The following is a 20572-nucleotide window of genomic DNA, read 5'->3' as shown; positions in this document are numbered from 1 at the left end:
CAGAATGGTGGTCGGCTTGGTTCGATGGGAGAGCGCGGTGTGTAGCCGTGAGGTGCATGCCCAGATGATTCGGAAAAGGTAGTATAGTGCGTGATAGACTTTTGAATCTTGGAGCAGACCAACCAAGCGCTGGAGCTTGTCTGCTTTCCGCATTTGGTATTTTATCAAAGCGTCTGTGCGAGCTCTCCAGTACGAACATTTTGGTGTTGAGTGAAAGGTCTACATTGACACATGCCAGTCACGCTAAGGAGTATATATACCCCACAATCTTGTTTGTTTGTACTTCATCTTTCGACCTGTGCCAACCCGGAACATTGACTATCGCGTACTGTGATCGACCAAGATATCATTCTCCATAAATCAAGCTAATATCCGCAAATAATATTGCTTCCCAATCCAAAGGTTCGTAACAGCAGACGCGATGTGCAAGATCACAATTCCGGAAACCCGTCACCATCACGTTGTGACTCCTCACGTCCCGCGGGACCAGCAAAGCCTGCATTCTGCGACATCGACTGCGAGCGTCAATGTCCAGAGACAATTCGGCAGTCCCGCTCAGCCTGGCGTCGCATCGAACGAGGACTCTTTGAGCGGGATTGAAGATGGCGGACAATCGATCGGAAGCCTCGAAGACGCTGCGTTTGCTGCGATGGACATGTACGAAGCTGAACTCACTCCACTGATAGACGCGAAACGGTGCGCGAGGCAGGTGGCGGAGTGCAAGCGATCAGACATTAAGCAGCTGAGGACGGTTATCGGCAAACATGGGCGGCCTTCAGAGAGTCATTTGAAGCAGCTGAACGCGCTGAGAAGGGAGTATCTTGAAGCCTGTCACACTATAAAGACCCTTGTAAGACGCGCCGATATTGCGAAGAAGCGCGCAGTAGCGGGTTTGGTAGAGGAAGCACAGATATTGCACTGTTCATGGGGCGAGGATATCAGTATCCCATCTTTCGGCGACTATGAAGCGGCAGCGACGTTTCTTTCGCATCAATACGCAGATAGAGGAACCATGGCATTTACCCCTTCGAAAGCCACCGAACTCGCCAATCTGCAAGCAGTAGTCGCTACCTGTCAGTCTCAAGTAGTGCGAACCACCGAGCCGCCAACACACGACGCTCACCAGATTAGAGCGGTGGGTAGTAAAGCGCCCGTAGCGCGACAAGAGCAGTCTACCCAGATGATTGGACTACAACAGCGTGAACTCCATGACGGTAGTAGCCGTGATGATATCGCTAAGACCAACTGCGATGACTGGACCATGGATCAAAACGCCCTTACTAAAGCGGCAAGCATTCTAGTTTCCCCAGCCCAGTCGCCTAGCGTACAGGAAACGGACCAAGAGCGCGAGAGAACAGAGGAACACCATCTAGAAAAGATGACACCCGTGGAGATAAACGTGTCAAACTACGTTACGCGAGATCGATCTCGAAGAGCGCCCGCCACTGCGGACGCAACGAGGGTAGAAGCTCCGAACGGAGATTGTTCAGAAAGATCGGAGGATAGACGACGTTCGTCGTTCTTCGAGAGTGCATACCACTTCCCAAGTTCAGATGGATCCATCGTGTACAATGTACCGAGCTCAGACGGATCCGTCGTGATCGAACCGACCGACGAACCTGTAGCGATCCCAATCGATCCATGCACAGTAGCCTTTGATAATCTCAAGCGATGGGAATTGGAACACTGGGACCGAAAGAATGACCTAGAAAAGCATCTTGGAACATACACCAGCCAATTCGCTCAGTACTGCGAATCCAATCCAACTTCTCGCCCAAAGTGGCTGGCAGACGCCTTCGGACAAGAGTACAACAAGCGTACTAGAAATTTGACCCTGTTGTTGACAGAAGCAGAAGAACGTCTTCGCTCAGCTCGCCTCGATGCAAAGAATGCAGGTGTTCCAAATCCCAATTCGCCCGATCAAACCTCCGACTTTTTTTCAAACCCGAACGATGGACCCGACCAGGAGGTCGCAAAGTTACTCATCGATTCATGCGATCATGAGCGCATTCTAGAGTGGCAGAAGGCCCCTGTGAAAGCGAAGAAGATGGAATTGTCTGAGTTCAAGTTCGCGACATCAGGAGCTGAGGTAGACACCTGGAGCAGTTTGTCCGCGAGAGGTAGCCCTAGTAAGCGAAGGAAGATCGATGTGAACTTTCAATGGGTCAAATCGGATCCGGATCTTGTCAGCGATGAGAGCGATCGGTCGCGGCCACGGAAAAAACCGGAACGTTGGAACAGGCGACGCGCCAAGTCAGAGACAGCGTGTGTGAGGAAGCCGCTGTTCCTGTTCTCTGGTATCCTGCCGGGTGATGACACTAATTACCAGTTCAGTTTTACCCATCCTCTGCTGGATGACACTGTGAGTATCATTCGTCTTGCCACCACACCGAGTACATTTTACTGACAGAACTGTAGGTTTGGGCCAAGGTAGAAGAATGGGACGACATTATTATAGTGGACGATTGAATGCCACGGATATTCCAGGAAATATGAGCGAAGCCTTGGAATATGCAGAATAGTGGATCAAGCAACGGAGGAACGCAACGCGATAGCGAGACTGGTCGATCGGACAAAAGCAACCGACACCCATAGCAGCCAGGTGTGGTCGCCCAGTGCACGAAGTCGAGACCAGAAACCTTGAATACGGCAATGGCTAGCAGTAACGCATCCCAAATTAGATGTCAGCTGAGTATCCAGGCTACAGAAGAGCAAAGATTGTTCCAGTAGCAGGCGCAGGTCTAGCGAGTCGCTGCACCAAACAGGATGCCGACGCAGAGGGCGAAGCACCATATCTCAAAGTGGGTTTCTGTCAGGTTGCCATGCTAAAAGAGTGACCAAGACTGTCACAATAGCATGTGAGACACTGCCACAAAACAAGCCGCCATGCCATGGAATAAGGTTGGTTCATGACTTCAAGCGCGCGCCAGACTGAACGTATTCTCGAGAATCGAATCTTGACGTCAGGTTTTGGGCGTCCAGACTCGCCCGCTTCATCTTGTCCGATACAGCCTGTCTGCCATATCAATGGAGCGCCGTGGAGCAAGGCCAACCCTCCTCAAGTGGAAGTAAAGAGTCGGGACTTCAAACGAGGGTAGGCAGGTGCCGAGTGGTGGATGTCATACCGTTGCCCAGTGAGTAAGTTTGGAGAAAGGCCAAGGAGCGACGCGGCACATCATATCGCGATTACGCAGAGAGATTAGAAAGGAGCAATGTGACGCGTCAGAACGCGGTCATACAAGCAAAGCAGAAGAAAGCATAATGTCCAAAAGACGATGTGTCATCATATGGGAAATAGAGGACGGTTTGCAGGGACGAGAAGAAGACGTTGGACATTAGATGTGAAAGAAGGGAGGCTTATCTGGGAGTCTCAGAGATAGATCGGTCAGATCCGAGGTACTTCCCCATTCTGTCCACCGGGCACGTTTTGATGAAGCAGCATATAGGGGACGCATCATACTGCGATCACATAGCAAGAAAAATATGAACCACATCAGGTGACCAAAGTAGCCCGGTGTGACTCGAATCATTCCAGCATCTAGAGAAAGGTGGCGATCATGTTTCTGGACCTCGAATGCTTGGGAGTTGTTGTATGGAGGCCTGAAGAAGTTAATGCAGAGTTAGATGCAGAAATTAGGCATCTGCTAAGAAATCTCGAAGATCGATAGCGTCATGGCGGCGAATTGTCGTACTGGAACGACAATATTCTTACTAAACTTCTTCACAATCGAAATCCGGGACATGACGAAACTCGGCTTTGGTCGGTTTATTGTAAAAGAACGCTACACTACTCATCTTATGAAGACCACTAACCTCGTCCTTGTGTAGAACGCTTTAACTCGCACGAGAGGATTCAATTCGGTCCCGGAAATTACTTATCATGAATTCAAACAAGAGATTGCCTTGATCGATCTCACTAGCCGTTTAGATATGGAATACAAGCCTTAAATTGTCTCACTAGGGTACTCACACCAATGGATTCTGTCACTGAAGTCATGGACGCCAAAGCGGGAGCCGCTTTTCTAGAGATGCTAGGAAACGTTCCTGTCTGGAATATCATTGAAGTAAAACCCTTCCTTCACCACCTTGTTGCCTGTGTCTCTAGCCACGTCTTCCTCAGTCCCGAACTCTCTGATAATGCAGAACAGTTGAAAATTGCCTTACATTACGTCATTCAAGGAGTTATGGCAGCTCAGAAGTTCCGTGGCTTGCACCCAATATTGCGACCTTTTGCGCGGTGGTGGCTTCACGAGAGCCGCGTCTGTAGGAGCAAGTTGCCAAGGTGCGGAAGATAATTCATGCACTCGTGCAGGACCGTCTGTAGAGAAAGCCCAATGGACAAATCACCAAGAAAACTGCTAATATGATGATACAGCTTGATAACCAGGCAAAGACCAAGGGAGTGGAGATTGATCGTGCAGGGTTTTAATTGTTACTTGTAGTAGCAACGGTGCATACGACTGCATACGACTGCGGAGACAATCTCGATATTCATGGCTAATTCAATTAAGAATAAGGAGGCAATCTCACGAATCAGACAGAAAATCGCTTCGGTGTTTTCAACTCATGGCTAGAAATCGCCGTCGTTAGCTTCGATGACGCTGCTTGACAGTTCTATGGAAGAATCCCAGCGTATGAACCTAACCACTAATCGTAAGTAATGTTCACAGCTATGCTAATAGTTCCGTTTCTCAGACTTACAGTTACAGTGGAACATATCACTTTGACCAAAATCACCCCCACAGACGGCACTATCATCCCAAAGGATACAGGCTAACCACTGAACACCGTCTCCAAGACCCATTCCTATATCTCAACGTCGATAACTTTGAACCCGATCGTTTCCTGAAGCTACGCGATACTAATTCATGCAAGTTCCATTTCGTCATCAGTTCGCTCAGGCACCTTGGATTTAGATACGGGAGACATCCATGCCCAGGGCATTTCTTTGCTAGTGATGAGCTCAAGGTTGTTGTACACATGCTTGTCAAGTATGAGTAGTAGTTTACTAGACAAGACAGATTGCCAAATATGTGTTCTAGGATGGACCAGTTCTTTAATCCGAGGCAAAAGGTTATGATGAAGAGTAAGAAAGTGGAGATCAACCTAGGTTCACTTTAGACGGTGTGTGCGACGATTTGAACTCCTGCCAACCCGCGAAAGTAAACACGATTGTAGCACATTGCAATCGCTCTATGAATCAAATATTCTTCGCAGTAATACGCATGGCCATACCGCGCTTGTCAGAGACAGAAATGTGCGCGGGGCGTCTGATCATTGATCGGTGCAATAGGCAGGCGCCAGCATTCCCTAAGGAGCGCATTACACGTGATCCGGCGACTCCCGGCGCGTTGTCGCGTTGTCTCTGTTTCCTCTCACGTCTAGTCTGCGAATATCAAATACCACAGACTAGGTTTGATGTCGGCGCAACGACTGCACGCCAAGAAGGGGCGTAACACCTGAAATCCTGTGACTCTAGTGGCATCTGCCAGCAAGTGGCAGCCTACACGACGATGTACGTAAAAATGGTTCGCAACCACGTTCTGTGATCGTTTCGTCTCGGTATGCTTACTGCCAGCGAGTTCAGCTCGTCAGGCGTACTGCAGCGACTGCTATTTATAACCGCCATTCAGCTTCGTGGGATGCGGGGCTTTGCTAGCGCACCTGGGCAGGCTCATGAACAATACGATTCCTCGCTCTAGGCAACCATGCCTAGATCCCTTTGTTTGCCTAGAACCTCTACTCTTCCGCCTTTTTCCAAGACAGAACACCCTATCGGGCAAGAACTGAATATGCAGTCCATCTTGAGAGGTGTGCCAGACATTGAGGCCGCCCGAACGTAGGTTGAATAGCCTCTAAACATAGGAAATGTTTGACGTGAACACAGTCTGGAGCAACGCCTGAGCGAATACCGTGAAAAAAGGAGAATACGAAAAGAATTGCTTGCGGAGCAGGAACATCATATGAGGAAACAACTTGACGAGATTTCCGAGAGGAAGAGGTTGCTGGAGGCAGCGCTTAACACCAATCTGGAGCAACAACAAGCCGACCCGGAGGCAGAGACACTTCTGCAAGAGTTAACGACGATGGACCGAAGTAGATGCCGGCCACTGTGCGAAGGGATGCAGCGGTACCTGCCACGCGAACTTCGCGACATGGTCTACGAGCATCTTGTGGGTCCCGCAAGCCGACATAACAATAACCACAAGGTCTATGTACAGTCGTCGAAGAACTCCAGCACACGGGAAGGCTTTGTGCTCACACGCATGTATCATTTTGTGTTCGATGTTGGACAGTTGGATCACATGGGACATAAGACATGGCAAGAACTGGTGGAGCACTGGTACACAACTTGCACTTTCGACTTCGGCACAAACATACATCTCATCGAAGCCTTCCTCAAAGGAGATGTTGCTGACTCTGGCTTTCATGCTCTCGATCTAGTTCACCAGCTAGCAATAACTCTCGTTTATAATCGCGATACAGAATTGGTTTTAGATGAAAGGCGTATCGTCGGAGCTTTGGCACATCTTGCTCTACTGGAACGGCCGGCCCGACTGCGCATCATTCTAGATGGGATCGTCCGCCAGCAGTTTGTGTGGATGATTGATAAAGTTCTACGTCTGCTTCCCATTTTGCCAGGCTGGACAATTGAGTTCATCATCGAGATACTTACTGACAGGCATCCACCTATGCATCCTAACATTCCCGACACAGTACCGGGGTATCATGTCAGATTATTGATACCTGGCGATTCAACGTTCACACCTCATCAGTGGATAGAGTCATACAAACGAGTATGTGATGATCTCACCATGTTCCCAATGACCCGGCTAACTTTGGACGCGAAGCTCCAGTCAGAGTTCGAACAGTACTACAACGCTACCCTGGACGAGTCAAGTGACAAGGATGACGTGGACTATGGGAATGACGAAGACGACTATTCAACCGGTTCGGAAGATCATAGCGAGGGACATACCGACGACGAGTGGTATGAACAATTACAGCCTAGAGGAGATGAAATCCTCGAACTTTGTCATGAGCTCAACTGGTGTCGCAAAGATAAACTCGACATGCAGCAGGGGCTGCCTGTGATGCATGATTCACTAGCTTAATAGGCGGGGTAAACCTCCGGAGCTTCGCATGTAGCTATGATGGAACCATCGTTATACGACTTTTCTTCTTTACGGTGGGTCTCAACAGCCAACATACAGTCATGGCCACGAGACGTTTTACGAAGTACCTTTACTTGACAACACAAGAACTGGACTTGGTCGTCGACCTCATCTTCTGCCTTCTATCACTTGACGACAGACTCACCTGAATAGCGCCCTCGTCCTCACCGCGTGCCTTTACACTAGCTTGGTGAGCCTCGTCTACTACTTATACCCAGTCTTTGGACTAAATCTCCTTCCATCCACCTCTATCATCGTCGACAGTCCATATCACCTACCACAATGGCAACTAAATTGGCACCCTCTAGTGACAGCGAGCGCTTACGCGCAAAGTGCGATGCGTAAGTTGCGTTCACTAGTTCTTCGCAGTAGCTAACATGTTCAGGGCGTTGAAGGAAGAGCGCAAGACAAAGCTCATACTGAACACTTTGCAGAAGAATATGAAGAAGTTGCGACGCCGTTACACTACTCTTGACGAGAAGACTGGTACCGATAAGATTGAAACAGCCGATGCGTTCCTGGCCTTTGCGAAGAATGACTGCATTGAGTTCTGCACCAAAGTCCACAAGGCGTTCCCTCGCGAGATTCGAGATACCATCTACGGCTACGTCACTGGCTTCGAAGACGTCTATATCACTTGTCATCCTAAGGGCAAAGCACACGGAAGGATGAAGAAAGTCAAGCACGTCTCCCGCCTGCAGGAATCTGAACTTTGTCTTGATGCTTTGCAGGATGAGGCAGAACATGGTGGAAGCCTGAGCACGTGGGCGCAGACATGGTCCGAGAGATCAGGCAGAACTATTATCGCTCTTCCTGCTTTCTGTTCGAGCACGACATCACCGACATTGGCCGGTTTCGCGTGACAGACCAATTCGATTTCGGCTTCTTACCAGTGGAATTCGTCACCAAGGTGCAGATTGTAATCGAGTGCCACGACTGTAAATTCGAGCTTGTCGATCATGAAGGCACCGACAATTCTGTTCACGGCAGTCCGAATCGAACGTCAGATTGGGGCATGGATTCGATATTTGAACGCAGCAGGCACACTCAAGAACATCTACTTGTCGAACTAGAGTCGCTCTTCGGTTTCAGATCTGGCACTGCGATTGACATCAAACTGTCGTCAGGTTCCGGTAGAAAGGCTACTGCGCTCGAAGAGCAGGAATGGATGTCACACAACGTAGTCCCCGTCATTTTCCCTGTTCTCCAGCGACTCAACGATGCCGGTTGCCGGGTTCGCATACTTCTTTCCAGTCAAGGACGGTGGAGACCAACCACTTTTGCTTCGAGTTGGAACCCGGTGTCTCTTGAGGCTTTTACGGCAGATTTCTGGAGGGTATGTACACGTTCCTTTTGATGTCCTGTTGTACAAAAGCTGAATTCCGCAGTATGTCAACCACGAACAGAAATGCATAGTACAGGCTGAGCTTGACGCGGAGTCCGACGAAGGTCTCGACTTTGGCACAGATTTGGATACTACCGGCGATCAATCGGCATGGCTTTAACTCGGCTGGTGGAGGTGATTCAGCTCATGCTAACGATGGATTGTATTCCTGGTGAGCTTAACGGTCAGCCGAGGATTGAGAATCGATCATGTGGGTAGGGCAGATGGCCGATCCAAAGTGCATGGAGAAGACGCCAACTTCACCCGCTTTGCCTGTCCGCAGAGATATGACTGCGATATCTTTCTGGTTTTGAGCGGTCTTTCATCCGAAGAAAAGCGGCTTTTATTTACTAGGTCGAACAGGGACAAGCATAAACAACCCGATGACCAGGTCATGCCCAAGGATACACTTGCCGAGGGAATTGCGCGACTAGGGCGGATGAAACAGCGATTGGTGCAGCTCCCTTAAATTTTCTTCCAAATCAAAAGTTCTTGTAATCTATCTTCCTATAACTAAGTGAATTCACTTTTTCATCGTAGGACCGTTCTTTCCGATCCAAGCTTGTAGTTTCTCTGACCCGGTGAAAGTGATCTTGCCTGTCATCGCCACGAGGAGGCCTCGTAACTTACCTTGATGAGGGTTTAACGACGCAATGCTCGCGCGTGAATCTACGTTCTATCTATAGGCAGACGCATCAACGCTTCCCTCACTGCTCTCTCTTACCTCGAAACAAACAACATTTCCCACTACTAGACCACGGATCTCCCGACATGAACTCAACCTCCGCCACAACCACAGCTCTAGCCTGCAATACCTAACCAACGATAGCTCGTCTCACCTCTTGAAAATATGACGAGCCCATCGCCATCAGAAGAAGAGAACAAGCGTCTTCACGACGATTGCTACCGGTGCGTCTTTCAGATACCATGCAACATTTAGTGAATTACTGATGAAAGCTAGGTTACTTCGTGCTGAGGTCAAGCTTCAGGAATGGCGTGACGAAGAGGTGAAGCAATACGAAAGGCACTTGCTGAAGCAAACCATTGAGAGAGGCAACACCTCTGATGCGCTAGAAAAATACGCGCGGACTTCTTGCCATCAGCTATGCGACAAGGTGCTGGAGGTGCTCCCAAGAGAAATGCGAGACGCCATCTACCAACACGTTCTCCCTGCATCTCCCATCGTCATGAATATCTTTAGAAATAATGCATGCAGATGCAAGTCATGCCGCCACGGTAAGAGTACCCTTTGGGACCCTACCCATCTTCCCCAACATCTCGATGATGTCGACTACGTCCCTCAAGAATTCTACCGGGAGCTAGTAGAGCAACTCTACCAGACGACCACGTTCGATTTCGAGGAAGACTTCCAGAAGATAGCAGACTTTAGGATCAATGATGCCGGAACAACTGATATTGTCCCAGTCAATTATCCACTCAACATCTCTATCCTCATCAAATGTCACGTATACGATTTTGCAGGTACTTCATCGCTCGGGGACCAGCCTGGACCATCCAGGCCCCGACGTGCCCTCTTGACAGACTTGGAGGCACTGTTTGGGTTCAAGACCGGCACGAACATACGCATCCATTTGCAAGTGGACTCCATCCCAGGTACGGAGAAGGAAGCTTGGGAGTGTGATACTGTGGTCCCGTTCATCCTACCTACGATGCGAAGACTTGTCGCACTTGGCATGAAGGTGAAGCTGTGTCTCGAGGATGGTGGGTGTGAGCTTGTCATCAAGGATGATGGAGTTACGATGGAGGAAATCAAGGACCAGTTCGAGAAGGTGAGCAGAGGTTGAAAACATATGTATGACCACGAAGCTGACTGTGACCAGGATCAGGAGGCTGCGCGGTGGTCGAACATGTTCGCCGAGTGAGCATTCTTAAAGTCCAGCGTCTACTTAGCATGCGGGTGCTAGTTGCATGGATGCATCTCCGACCAAGGGCGCCTGGGTCGCAAAGTGTCAATTCGGCTTGGCTTTCGGTGAAGTGGCCTCAGCAGTAATTGGTGAATGCTAGATGGCGACAACCCCACATTCGGTTAGTAATTGTCTTGTCTCGAAGTCGTATATTTCCTTCTGTGTGGATTAATATCTCGTACGAAGGCGTAACGGTCGGCATGATGACCGGCTTAGTGATTGGCGTAAGCTGAGTGCATTGCTGAAGGTGACAAACGCGGGGTCAAAGCCGAGGACGTCGCATACATATGCAGGATATGAGTACCCCAATAAGCGATCAGCCGCACCCTGATAGACAATAGTACTACACGCTTGGGAAAGAAGTTCAAACTCATCCTGATCCTTCTTCAGCTCCACATGCAACAAAACATGGATGTAACAATATCTGAGACCTTGAGAAACACGGGAACTGGTGAGTGTGATTGCGCATGTGGACAGCTTAGGAAGCGCGCGTTGAGGTACGCCAGAAATTCCTGCGTCAAGGCAGCTTCATGTTGAACCATCGTACTGAAATCGAATATAGAACACTCTCCGAAGAAAGCATTTGCAAAGCCCGTGTTGCAGCGCTGCAACAAGAACTTGCACTTCTAGAGAAGCACCTTGCCAGCATCACACCAACAACACAGGACGCAATCGAACAACTCGCAAAAACGGAATGTCGGCAACTCACGCACGATATCATGACCAGGTTGCCACGTGAGATACGGGATATGATCTACGTCCACCTCAGTACACGGGATCGCGAGCTCATCGAGCGCGAGCATTTTCGGGTAACCCTAGATCCGCTAACAAGACTGTACTCGTACGACTTTGAGCGATGGAAAGCGCAGCACTTCCCGGCGCATTACTGGAATCTGCAGTACGTCTCGCAACTCTTCTTCCGCGAGCTCGTAGAAAACTACTACCGGACCAGTACGTTTCTGTTTGGTGACGACCCGGGAGTAATGAAGCGGTTTCTCAATGCGGACGAAATGAAACTTGGGGTTCTCCCAAAAGCGCTGGTTTCCAGTGTTGAGATCAGGCTTAATGCTGTGTCACATGATCGCGGCTCTTTCCGCGCGTACATGTTTGGCATACCAAAGTCACCAGAGCGCATGCGGGAGGCTCTCGATGGCATCTTTGAACTCAGGCCTGGGGCTAAGATTGTGATACGATTTGTGAGTGAGGCAAAGACGAAGGAAGAAAGGGATGCGCATTGCAAAGGGGCGATGACAATGCTCCTTGAGGAGGCACAGGTGGAGAAGATGAAGATGTATAAGGTCAAGTTTATAGTTGACGAGGGGCAGGTCTGGGACCTGACGGAGGCGATGAAGGATGAGTTGATGGCGATTCATGGGTGAAGATACCTTATGACATATACGAAGTTCACCATGACCGATTTGATGGATGAAATAGACCCTGATGAGATGACAGTGATGGTCGGCAGCATGCAAGAAGCACGGAACAAGAGGCTCATGATGGCCGCTAGCGTGTTATCACTGTCAGCTCTCATTGGCCGAAAGATGACGCCATCAGGGTCCAGGGGAAAGAGCACCCCGCCCTGACAAAAATTGTTATCGCGATGCTGCCCGATGCCCCTCGGTGAATGCTTCCACGCGTCAAACTCTTTCCAAGTGTCTTTAAGCCTCAATTCACACCTCTTACTCAATCCCGACGCGTCTCAGTTCCATATCGCAAGATGGCCGGCGTTCCTAGCACCTACGATGGTGCGCATCTTCCCGTCCCATAGTTGGCCCGCCTATTGCTTACCTCGTAAACAGCGCCCGTTCATATCGCCGTCATAGGTGGCACTGGTATCTCCTCCCTACCAGGCTTTACCCTCGCCGCAACTCTCGATGTCGATACACCGTGGGGCAAGCCATCGTCGCCCATTTCCATCCTACAACACCCATCGCCTTCCTCCGGCAAGCCTATCCCCGTCGCCTTCCTCTCGCGACACGGCCTACACCATGAACTTGCACCACATGAGGTCAAGAACCAAGCCAACATAGCTGCGCTGCGACACCTCGGTGTGCGCACTATTATCGCCTTCTCCGCCGTAGGATCGCTGCAGGAAGAGGTACGGCCGCGCGACTTCGTCGTCCCCGATCAGATCATCGACCGTACAAAGGGCATCCGGCCATTCACCTTCTTCGAGGGCGGCATGGTTGGCCACGTAGGCTTTGGCGACCCCTTCGACAAGCAGTTGTCTGAGATCGTCAGGCGGTGCGGACACGCGCTAGAGGGAGACGGCGTTACTCTACACGACAAGGGAACTCTCATCTGCATGGAGGGACCACAATTCAGCACACGTGCAGAGTCGAACCTATACCGCGCGTGGGGTGGTAGTGTCATCAACATGTCTGCTCTGCCCGAGGCGAAGCTTGCGCGGGAGGCTGAGATTGGATACCAGATGATTTGCATGGCGACGGACTACGACTGCTGGAGGGGCGATGGCTCTGAGGATGTCAACGTTGAGATGGTCATGGCACACATGAAGGCAAATGCTGAGAACGCCAGGCGGTTCGTTGGTGCGGTGCTGAACGAGCTCACCAAGGAGGAACATGAGGCACAAGTCCTCGCCAAACACCTCGATGGCCAGATGAGGTTCGCAGGCGCCATGACGAAGAAGGAAGGACGCGGACAAGAGGCGGAGAAGAAGCTGCAATGGCTCTTCCCTGGCTACTTCGACTGAGCGTGGGCTGCCAGCAAGCGCGCTATTGACAGAAGCGCATGACATATGACTACAATTTACTCTGGTACTAGGTACTTGGGGTTGCGCTATCCATATCAAAAAACTTCTGCATGCGCCCGACGGCTCTCCAAATTGTTGGAGGTAGAATGCAGCCAGGAACGCCTATTGCGGAAGGTCGATAACATAGGTAACTCCAAATACATTCCGTGTTTACATCATGGAAAATATACGTTAGCCATATCGATAACTATCCGTCGCCAGTAACCCGTTAGACGTCCGCGGGGACTTGTCAACCATTCGATCTCACGATTCGTTCCCTTAGCACCTTCCTTTCTCGTCGAAGATCTGCATGTATAGCTGCCGTAATCGCAGCTGCACTTTCCCAGACTCAACAATGGACTTTTGAAATCAAATTCGACAACATCAAACACGGCTGAACCATCAACTGAAGATTTTGGTAGCTCAGAGATCTTTGTTCGAATCACGCGGATGTACTAAGCTGATCGGGTATCAGGGTATGGCAAGTCGATCAGATGAACAGTACCTGCATACCGACCGTTACTGCGCATCAAGAAACCCACATTGTAGCGTGGTACCGAAGCTCTGTACTTCTTATCATGCAGATCGATATACTCTCAGGATCAAATTTGCGCCGCGGGGAAGACGCGTGCGCAGTCTAACCCCGGTCTGACATGGGTGAACGACGGCAGTCGTCCTCGGGTCGACACGGGAAGCTTGACTATAAGAAACATGATGTTGTACACAGTCGGGAAGCAGACTCTGCCCGAACTCGTCTTCGCATCTCAATTTCCTACCGAACGGTAGCAGTTGCGACCGCCATCATGGTTTCGGCGTGGTTCTTGACCAAGGTCTTAGTGGCTTTTGCGCCACTTACGACGATTGTATACGCGCAATACAATACCACGACGGAACTTCCTCTACTGCTCGATGCTACAGCAGATGAGTTGACCGCTGGCCTTGAGGCTGGTGTCTTTACAAGTTTGGATCTAGTTCAGGTAAGTTGATGACTATGTGTATAGACATGGATGTACGTTGGTCCGCGTTGCTGACATGACGTAGGCTTATGTTGGTCGCATCATCGAAGTCAACAAGACCCTGCACATGGTATTGGAGATCAACCCAGATGCTTGGACTATCGCGAAAGAGTTGGACGAGGAGCGCTCTTGCGGCAAGCTTCGAGGGTTTGTCGTACTTCACGAATTGTGTGGTCTACCGCTAATCGAAACAGTCCTCTCCATGGCCTCCCAATTCTCATCAAAGACAACATCGCTACTGCCGATGAGATGAACAATACAGCCGGATCTTGGTCACTGATGGGCGCTAAGGTCCCACGCGATTCTACAATGGCCGCGAAACTCAGGGAAGCTGGTGCAATCATTCTCGGCAAGACTAATCTCTCTCAATGGGCCAACTACCGCTCTTCGAACTCTTCGAACGGATGGTCTGCTAGAGGTGGTCAGACGTATGGAGCTTACTATCCTGGCCAAGATCCCAGTGGGAGCAGTAGTGGTAGTGGTGTCGCTGCTAGTCTTGGTCTAGCTTTTGGAACACTCGGCTCCGAGACTGACGGGTCTATCATCTCTCCTAGCGAGCTCAACAACGTGGTTGGTATCAAGCCCACTGTCGGCCTTACCAGTCGAGCTCTTGTCATTCCGATCTCCGAGCACCAGGATACCGTTGGACCAATGGCCCGCACGGTGAAGGATGCTGCGTATATCCTCCAGGCTATCGCTGGACCTGACAGCTATGATAACTACACATTAGCTATTCCGTGGGCAGGAAACACCACCAACGCTACGAAGCCTGACTATGTCGCTGCGTGCACTCTGGATGCTTTGGAAGGGAAGCGCATCGGTGTACCGCGCAACGCTATTGGTACGGCGGATCCCTCGTCAGCACCATTGTATGCTGCTTTCGAGGCCGCTTTGGACGTCCTTCGCTCTGCCGGTGCGATCATCGTTGACAACACCAACTACACTGCTTGGGACCAATATCTCGAGTCTAATGCTGAAGGCATTGTTCTCGATGGCGACTTCGCACCCAACCTAGAGCACTACCTCTCACAGCTCACATACAACCCAAACGACGTTCAAACTCTAGAAGACGTCCGTAACTTTACCCAGAACTTCCCCGCCGAAGATTACCCAGACAGAGACACAGCGGACTTCGACAGCTCAATCGCTCAGTCCCAGAACTTCTCTAACACCGACATCGAGTTCTGGAACGCCTATCAAAAAGATCTGTACCTTGGCGGCGAAGGTGGTCTCCTCGGCGCACTCTCATCATACAACCTCGACGCTGTCGTCGTTCCCTCGGCCTATGCATCTGGTATCTCCGCCATCATCGGTGGACCTGTCGTTACTATCCCGCTCGGTGCGCTGCCGCCTAATACGACGGTTGTCACAAACCGACGGGGTGATTTGAATGCCACAGCACCGAATATTCCATTCGGCATTTCCTTTGCAGGTGCGCTGTGGAGCGAAGAGAGTTTGATTGGATTCGCGTATGCCTTTGAGCAAAGGACTATGGTGCGGACGAAGGTCAAGCCGTATATCCAGCCGGGTATTGAGATTGAGAATGTGGTCGGAAGCTATTAGGTCGTGTCTGAAGAGCGGTAGTGTCATGGGATTCTAAGAACAGGCATACCCTCGGCACATGGGGGCCGCCGAATATCCAACTTTCTTGGTTACACTACATTCTATTGCACTTCCAGTTTACGATGTTCTAGATTGATCCCGGAGATAACAGTATGCCTTCACTTGGATCTGTGCTGTGATTGAGCGGTGATACAGGCAGACAACGTCTCAATGGTCTGAAGTGGGTATGGGTGGTGCCGCACGGCGATAAACGGACTTAGGCGAATACAAGCTGACATGACGTACGAATCACACGGGCTGTGGCTTGTCTTTAATCTAATGTATACGACGTGAGGTTAGCGCCTTCACCGGTACCCAAAAAGGGTATCATGAGAATTGGGGGTCAAATGTCGAAATGGAGGGATATAAAAATGTGGACTACCTACTCAGTATACAACTTGTAATATATCACCAGTAACGAATACCACCCGGAACACGCATCAGACAGTCAAAAATTATCCAGATTTATCAACTCTATACGGTAACTTTTCACTCCAGCAGCAATGTCTTCCAGCAACCAGCAGCCAGATTACATTCGCAAAGTTGCTCTCATCGGCGTACGCCATCCTTCTCCCCCACCTCTTCTTTTTCACCTACTAACACCAATACTAGGGCTCCGGACAAGTCGGCTCCTACATCCTCACTCACCTCCTCGGCACCTCCAAGCACCAAGTCACAGTCCTAACCCGTCAGTCTAGCGATGCTTCCTTTACCACCAACGACAACCTCACCGTCGTCAAAGTTGACTATGATGACGACTCTGCCTTGACAGAAGCCCTTCGCAACCACAACTTCCTCATCATAACCCTCAGCGCCCGCGTCCGAGACTCCCTGCACCCCCGCATCGTCGCTGCAGCAGCCAAAGCCGGAATACGTTGGATCATGCCAAACTACTTCGGCTACGGCCTCAATGACCGGAAACTCGGTAAGCAAGATGAACTAGCCGACTTCATGCGGTTCATCGAGGATGTGGAAAAGACGCCTGGAGTTGACTACATCGCTCTCGTATGTGGCTTTTGGTACGAGTTCAGTTTAGCCATGGGGGAGCGTTGGTTGGGCTTTCGTATTCGAGAGAGGAGTCTGACGATGTATGATGATGGGAACAAGAAGATCAGTATGAGTACGTGGGATGCTTGTGGGAAGGCTGTTGCTGGGTTGCTGTCGCTTCCCGTGCAAGCAGATGGCGAGGAATCTGCTGTGAGCTTGGAAACCTGGAGAAACGAGGGTTTGTATATCTCGTCGTTCCTTCTTTCTCAACGCGACATCTTGGAGAGCTTGCATCGTGTGTTGGGTACTACGGATCAGGATTGGAAGATTACGTATGAGCCTATTGAGAAAAGGTTGGAAGATGGGAAGAAGGAGTTCAAGGAGGGGAAGATGTTGGGGTTTGCCAAGGCGCTTTATGCGGAGGTGTTTGCGCGTGAGTGGAGCGATTATGAGACGGGGAGGGAATTGGATAATGGGAAGGTGGGGTTGGAAAAAGAGGATTTGGATGAGGCTACGAGGAGGGCGGTGGAGATGGCGATGGGACCGATGGGGGAGATTGAGGGGAAGCTCAGCAAGTAAAGGACCAATTAACGGTCGTAACATTTAGCAAATGTAGAAGAAGCTGTGCGAGTACCGTCATAATAAGACGATTAAAATCGACGAAGTACCATCGACCACCATGGTTCATGCACTAAAGCCCGGACCCTCATACCCCACTTACACTTCTCTACAGCATTCTCATGCAGATGCTCTAGCTAATACATCGCGGCAAGATCTCCTCGACTTATGCGACTACCTCAACCGCCTACTCTTCTCGTTCTCGAATCCTTTGACGCTCGCACCTAGGACGCCCCATTGCGTGGAGCTCCCGCGCACATCCCAGTTTCGGTCCAAATGACCGTCGTCATGAAAGTTCCTCTCTTTCCAGTCTTTCCATCGCTCGCGCAGTGATCTCTTCTCCTTGCTTTCGGGCTCCGGGTCGGCAAGGAGGGCTGCAACTGTTGATGCTGGGGCACCACTGTTTGTGTGGTATGCCTGTGGGTGCGTAGCATTTTGCAGCTTGACTGATGCGCGGACTGCAGCATTTTCATACTGTGGCGGCTGGCTCGATGGCTCAGAGTCGTAGTATACTGGTAGGTCTGGGTCTGCATCCGGCATTGCTAGTGCTGATGTGGGTTTCGGTGTTGCGCTCTTTGTAGTCGTCTCGCAGTCTTTGGAGTCCATCTCGTTACTAGTAGACGTTCGTATTTACAGCGTGTATAAGATCTACGGTGTATTGCCTGTTCGTAGGGTCCGGAAATATTGGTCTGAAGATGCTACTATGTTACCAGCTGGATATTTCTGTTACATATTACCTTTGAGCGGCAGTACGTCGACTTGGAGTCAGCCTTGGCCTACGTCCATATCCAACTTCAAGACATGTTAGGAATGCCTTGTGTCACATGGGTATGCCGAAGACCCGGACACTGAAGAGAAGTACATGATGATAGGCCAGCTACTTCTTCACGAATCGCACGGACCATCTAAGTTATGGCGACAAGTCGACGCGGCATGTCTACAATTGTCACACAGGGCCTGAAGCCGAGTTTTGCGACGGCGAAAATGTCCAAGGATGAAGCCGCAATTGTGATGGCTTCGGAGTCATGATGGTGTTGATGGCGCGCAACAATGGTGACGTAATATGTCGTGGCCGTCAAAGCTCCTAGGTGGCGCGGAAGCTCTCCGCCACCCCTCAGCGTTATCTCGAAGTCGTCGCAGAGTAATCTTTCTTTCCAAGTAACCATCGCCATCCTCCCATAAAACAACTCCACATGCGCTTCCCTTCCCTCCCAACATTCATCCGCGCCTTCCACACCGTCACCAATACTACCAGCGCTTTTCTCCGATCGAATCCTACCAGTAATCTCGGTCGCACTATCTACAACACACCGCAGCGCGCAATTATTTACCGTTCGATGCCAAATATCCCCTTCTTGGGCGCTCTTTTCGGATCTTCTAGCAGCATGGCGGACAACACAAACTACCCGGTACAGAAGCCTGAGGGCGAGTGGCAAGCACAGCTATCGCCAGGTATGTCAGCTTCAACCTGCTCATCAGTGCACACCCACTAACCCGCCTACAGAGCAATTCCGAGTCCTCCGAAAGAAGGGCACTGAGATGCCTGGTTCCAGTAAACTCGACAAACACTACCCTGACGCCGGTGTCTATACATGCATTGGATGCGACGCGCCTCTCTATAAAGCAAACCACAAGTTCGACTCTGGCTGCGGATGGCCCGCATTCTGGGATGCCGTACCTGGCGCTGTCGGACAAAAGCCCGACCCTGGTCTTGGCATGATGAGGACAGAGATTGTCTGCAATAATTGTGGAGGTCACTTGGGACATATCTTCAAGGGCGAGAGGTTCGGAAACCCAAAGGATGAGCGACATTGTGTAAACGGTGTCTCTATCAACTTTTCCCCGGAGGATAAAAACTAAGCAACGTAACCTGGTCGTGGAAGAGCTAGGTGGTGTAAACGCGAGGATATAGTACCATATGTATTAGTGACGACGAAATGAGAGACGACGTTGAGAGATGACATCCACCTTGATTGGACGTACATACAGGATCTTGGTCGCGGCGATATATACTAAGCTGACGACAGTTCTGTTCCATTCAATGGGATACTATTGGTGTTAGGTCAGTGCGAATAGTCCCCATTTGTCATTCTTCGAAAATCAAAACAAATACAAAAACGTTTCGCTTAAACCACAAGATGACCAGCTTGTATATGAGCTTGCTGGTCACAATCATCAGCCACACTGCATCGCCTCTTCAGCATGTGTCTCATTAAGTGACGCGGGTAGCAAGCAATAACCGCACACACATACAGCGGCCACCCGCTGAGTACAACCGACAACTACATCATGGCTCCTGCGATCAACGACCCCATCTCAGCCACGATGAGCAATCTTTGTGCCTCGTGCCCCCATTTTTTCCATCATCACTTGCACAGGATGTAACAATATAAAATACTGCTCGGCAGAATGTCAGCGACGTGACGCACCACAGCACAATACCCTCTGCAGCACCTTCAAGGACTTTCAGCAACGAGCGAGCGATAATCACTAGGGAGCGATCTACTTCCCCGCCAATGAACCTAAGCCACGATTTATCTTGCTACTCTTTGACGGAGGCCGTGGTTTTCAATTTGTCAATGTTGATGATCTGGCTCAATACGTGTCAGGCCAACGCTATGGAGGCTCCGCTATCACTGAACATTACGGTATCTCACCTCCTCGCCGGCTCAAGAACTTCATGTGCACTCAACACGACCAAAACTTCTTTGGTAATAGGCAGTCACCCAATCAGTGTTTTGGTATGATTATGGATTCGAATACAGCGGAGCGTCGCAGAGGTGGTCATGTGGGACATGCTTACAAGTACATATACGACGACGAAAAGGAGGCACGGGATGAGCTTGACCAGCAGTTGAATCCGGAGTACACTCCTCTGATTGCGTTGGACTAGGATACGACTTCTCTGGGTCCATTGTTGGCTTACATCGAGATGACTACGCGTCCATATTCAGGTTGGTGAGGCAGATTGATAGATACGGAGTACCTAGGTGTATCGGTTTTGCTGCCTTGCGTGATTACTCTGTTACTTGCTCCATACACTTGCATCATTGGTGAGTATGTATGACTCAGCCAGTAACTGATAACATATGCTGTCGGGTATTTTTCGTTAC

General features: G+C 50.3%; 9 protein-coding genes across 9 annotated transcripts; 8 read left to right on the top strand and 1 right to left on the bottom strand.

The window, feature by feature from the left end:
- Nucleotides 1-421: 421 nt before the first annotated feature.
- ALTATR162_LOCUS676 (uncharacterized protein) lies at nt 422-2469 on the top strand (the record flags this gene model as incomplete). Its single annotated transcript, XM_043308270.1, has 2 exons — nt 422-2362; nt 2419-2469. The coding sequence occupies 2 exons, from the start codon at nt 422-424 to the stop codon at nt 2467-2469; spliced, it is 1992 nt and encodes a 663-aa protein (XP_043164205.1).
- Nucleotides 2470-5792: 3323 nt separating this feature from the next.
- ALTATR162_LOCUS675 (uncharacterized protein) lies at nt 5793-7115 on the top strand (the record flags this gene model as incomplete). Its single annotated transcript, XM_043308269.1, has 3 exons — nt 5793-5839; nt 5888-6797; nt 6852-7115. 3 exons carry the CDS (start codon nt 5793-5795, stop codon nt 7113-7115), a joined length of 1221 nt encoding a protein of 406 aa, XP_043164204.1.
- A 342-nt stretch (nt 7116-7457) lies between these two features.
- ALTATR162_LOCUS674 (uncharacterized protein) lies at nt 7458-8680 on the top strand (the record flags this gene model as incomplete). The annotated part of the gene is made up of 4 exons (XM_043308268.1): nt 7458-7516; nt 7561-7889; nt 7949-8511; nt 8564-8680. 4 exons carry the CDS (start codon nt 7458-7460, stop codon nt 8678-8680), a joined length of 1068 nt encoding a protein of 355 aa, XP_043164203.1.
- A 729-nt stretch (nt 8681-9409) lies between these two features.
- ALTATR162_LOCUS673 (uncharacterized protein) lies at nt 9410-11863 on the top strand (the record flags this gene model as incomplete). The annotated part of the gene is made up of 5 exons (XM_043308267.1): nt 9410-9468; nt 9521-10349; nt 10401-10438; nt 10826-10981; nt 11047-11863. 5 exons carry the CDS (start codon nt 9410-9412, stop codon nt 11861-11863), a joined length of 1899 nt encoding a protein of 632 aa, XP_043164202.1.
- Nucleotides 11864-12201: 338 nt separating this feature from the next.
- ALTATR162_LOCUS672 (uncharacterized protein) lies at nt 12202-13197 on the top strand (the record flags this gene model as incomplete). Its single annotated transcript, XM_043308266.1, has 2 exons — nt 12202-12229; nt 12284-13197. The coding sequence occupies 2 exons, from the start codon at nt 12202-12204 to the stop codon at nt 13195-13197; spliced, it is 942 nt and encodes a 313-aa protein (XP_043164201.1).
- An 842-nt stretch (nt 13198-14039) lies between these two features.
- On the top strand, nt 14040-15815 carry ALTATR162_LOCUS671 (uncharacterized protein; the record flags this gene model as incomplete). Its single annotated transcript, XM_043308265.1, has 3 exons — nt 14040-14213; nt 14278-14399; nt 14447-15815. 3 exons carry the CDS (start codon nt 14040-14042, stop codon nt 15813-15815), a joined length of 1665 nt encoding a protein of 554 aa, XP_043164200.1.
- A 542-nt stretch (nt 15816-16357) lies between these two features.
- Nucleotides 16358-17420, top strand: ALTATR162_LOCUS670 (uncharacterized protein; the record flags this gene model as incomplete). The annotated part of the gene is made up of 2 exons (XM_043308264.1): nt 16358-16411; nt 16467-17420. The coding sequence occupies 2 exons, from the start codon at nt 16358-16360 to the stop codon at nt 17418-17420; spliced, it is 1008 nt and encodes a 335-aa protein (XP_043164199.1).
- A 213-nt stretch (nt 17421-17633) lies between these two features.
- Nucleotides 17634-18065, bottom strand: ALTATR162_LOCUS669 (uncharacterized protein; the record flags this gene model as incomplete). The annotated part of the gene is made up of 1 exon (XM_043308263.1): nt 17634-18065. The coding sequence occupies one exon, from the start codon at nt 18063-18065 to the stop codon at nt 17634-17636; it is 432 nt and encodes a 143-aa protein (XP_043164198.1).
- A 587-nt stretch (nt 18066-18652) lies between these two features.
- Nucleotides 18653-19319, top strand: ALTATR162_LOCUS668 (uncharacterized protein; the record flags this gene model as incomplete). Its single annotated transcript, XM_043308262.1, has 2 exons — nt 18653-18911; nt 18964-19319. The coding sequence occupies 2 exons, from the start codon at nt 18653-18655 to the stop codon at nt 19317-19319; spliced, it is 615 nt and encodes a 204-aa protein (XP_043164197.1).
- Nucleotides 19320-20572: the final 1253 nt, after the last annotated feature.

Source organism: Alternaria atra (assembly GCF_907166805.1).
Source record: "Alternaria atra isolate CS162 genome assembly, contig: 21, whole genome shotgun sequence".
In the NCBI taxonomy this organism is placed as follows: domain Eukaryota; kingdom Fungi; phylum Ascomycota; class Dothideomycetes; order Pleosporales; family Pleosporaceae; genus Alternaria; species Alternaria atra.
The sequence above is the reverse complement of the archived record's forward strand: the minus strand, read 5'-3'. Positions and strand labels throughout refer to the sequence as shown.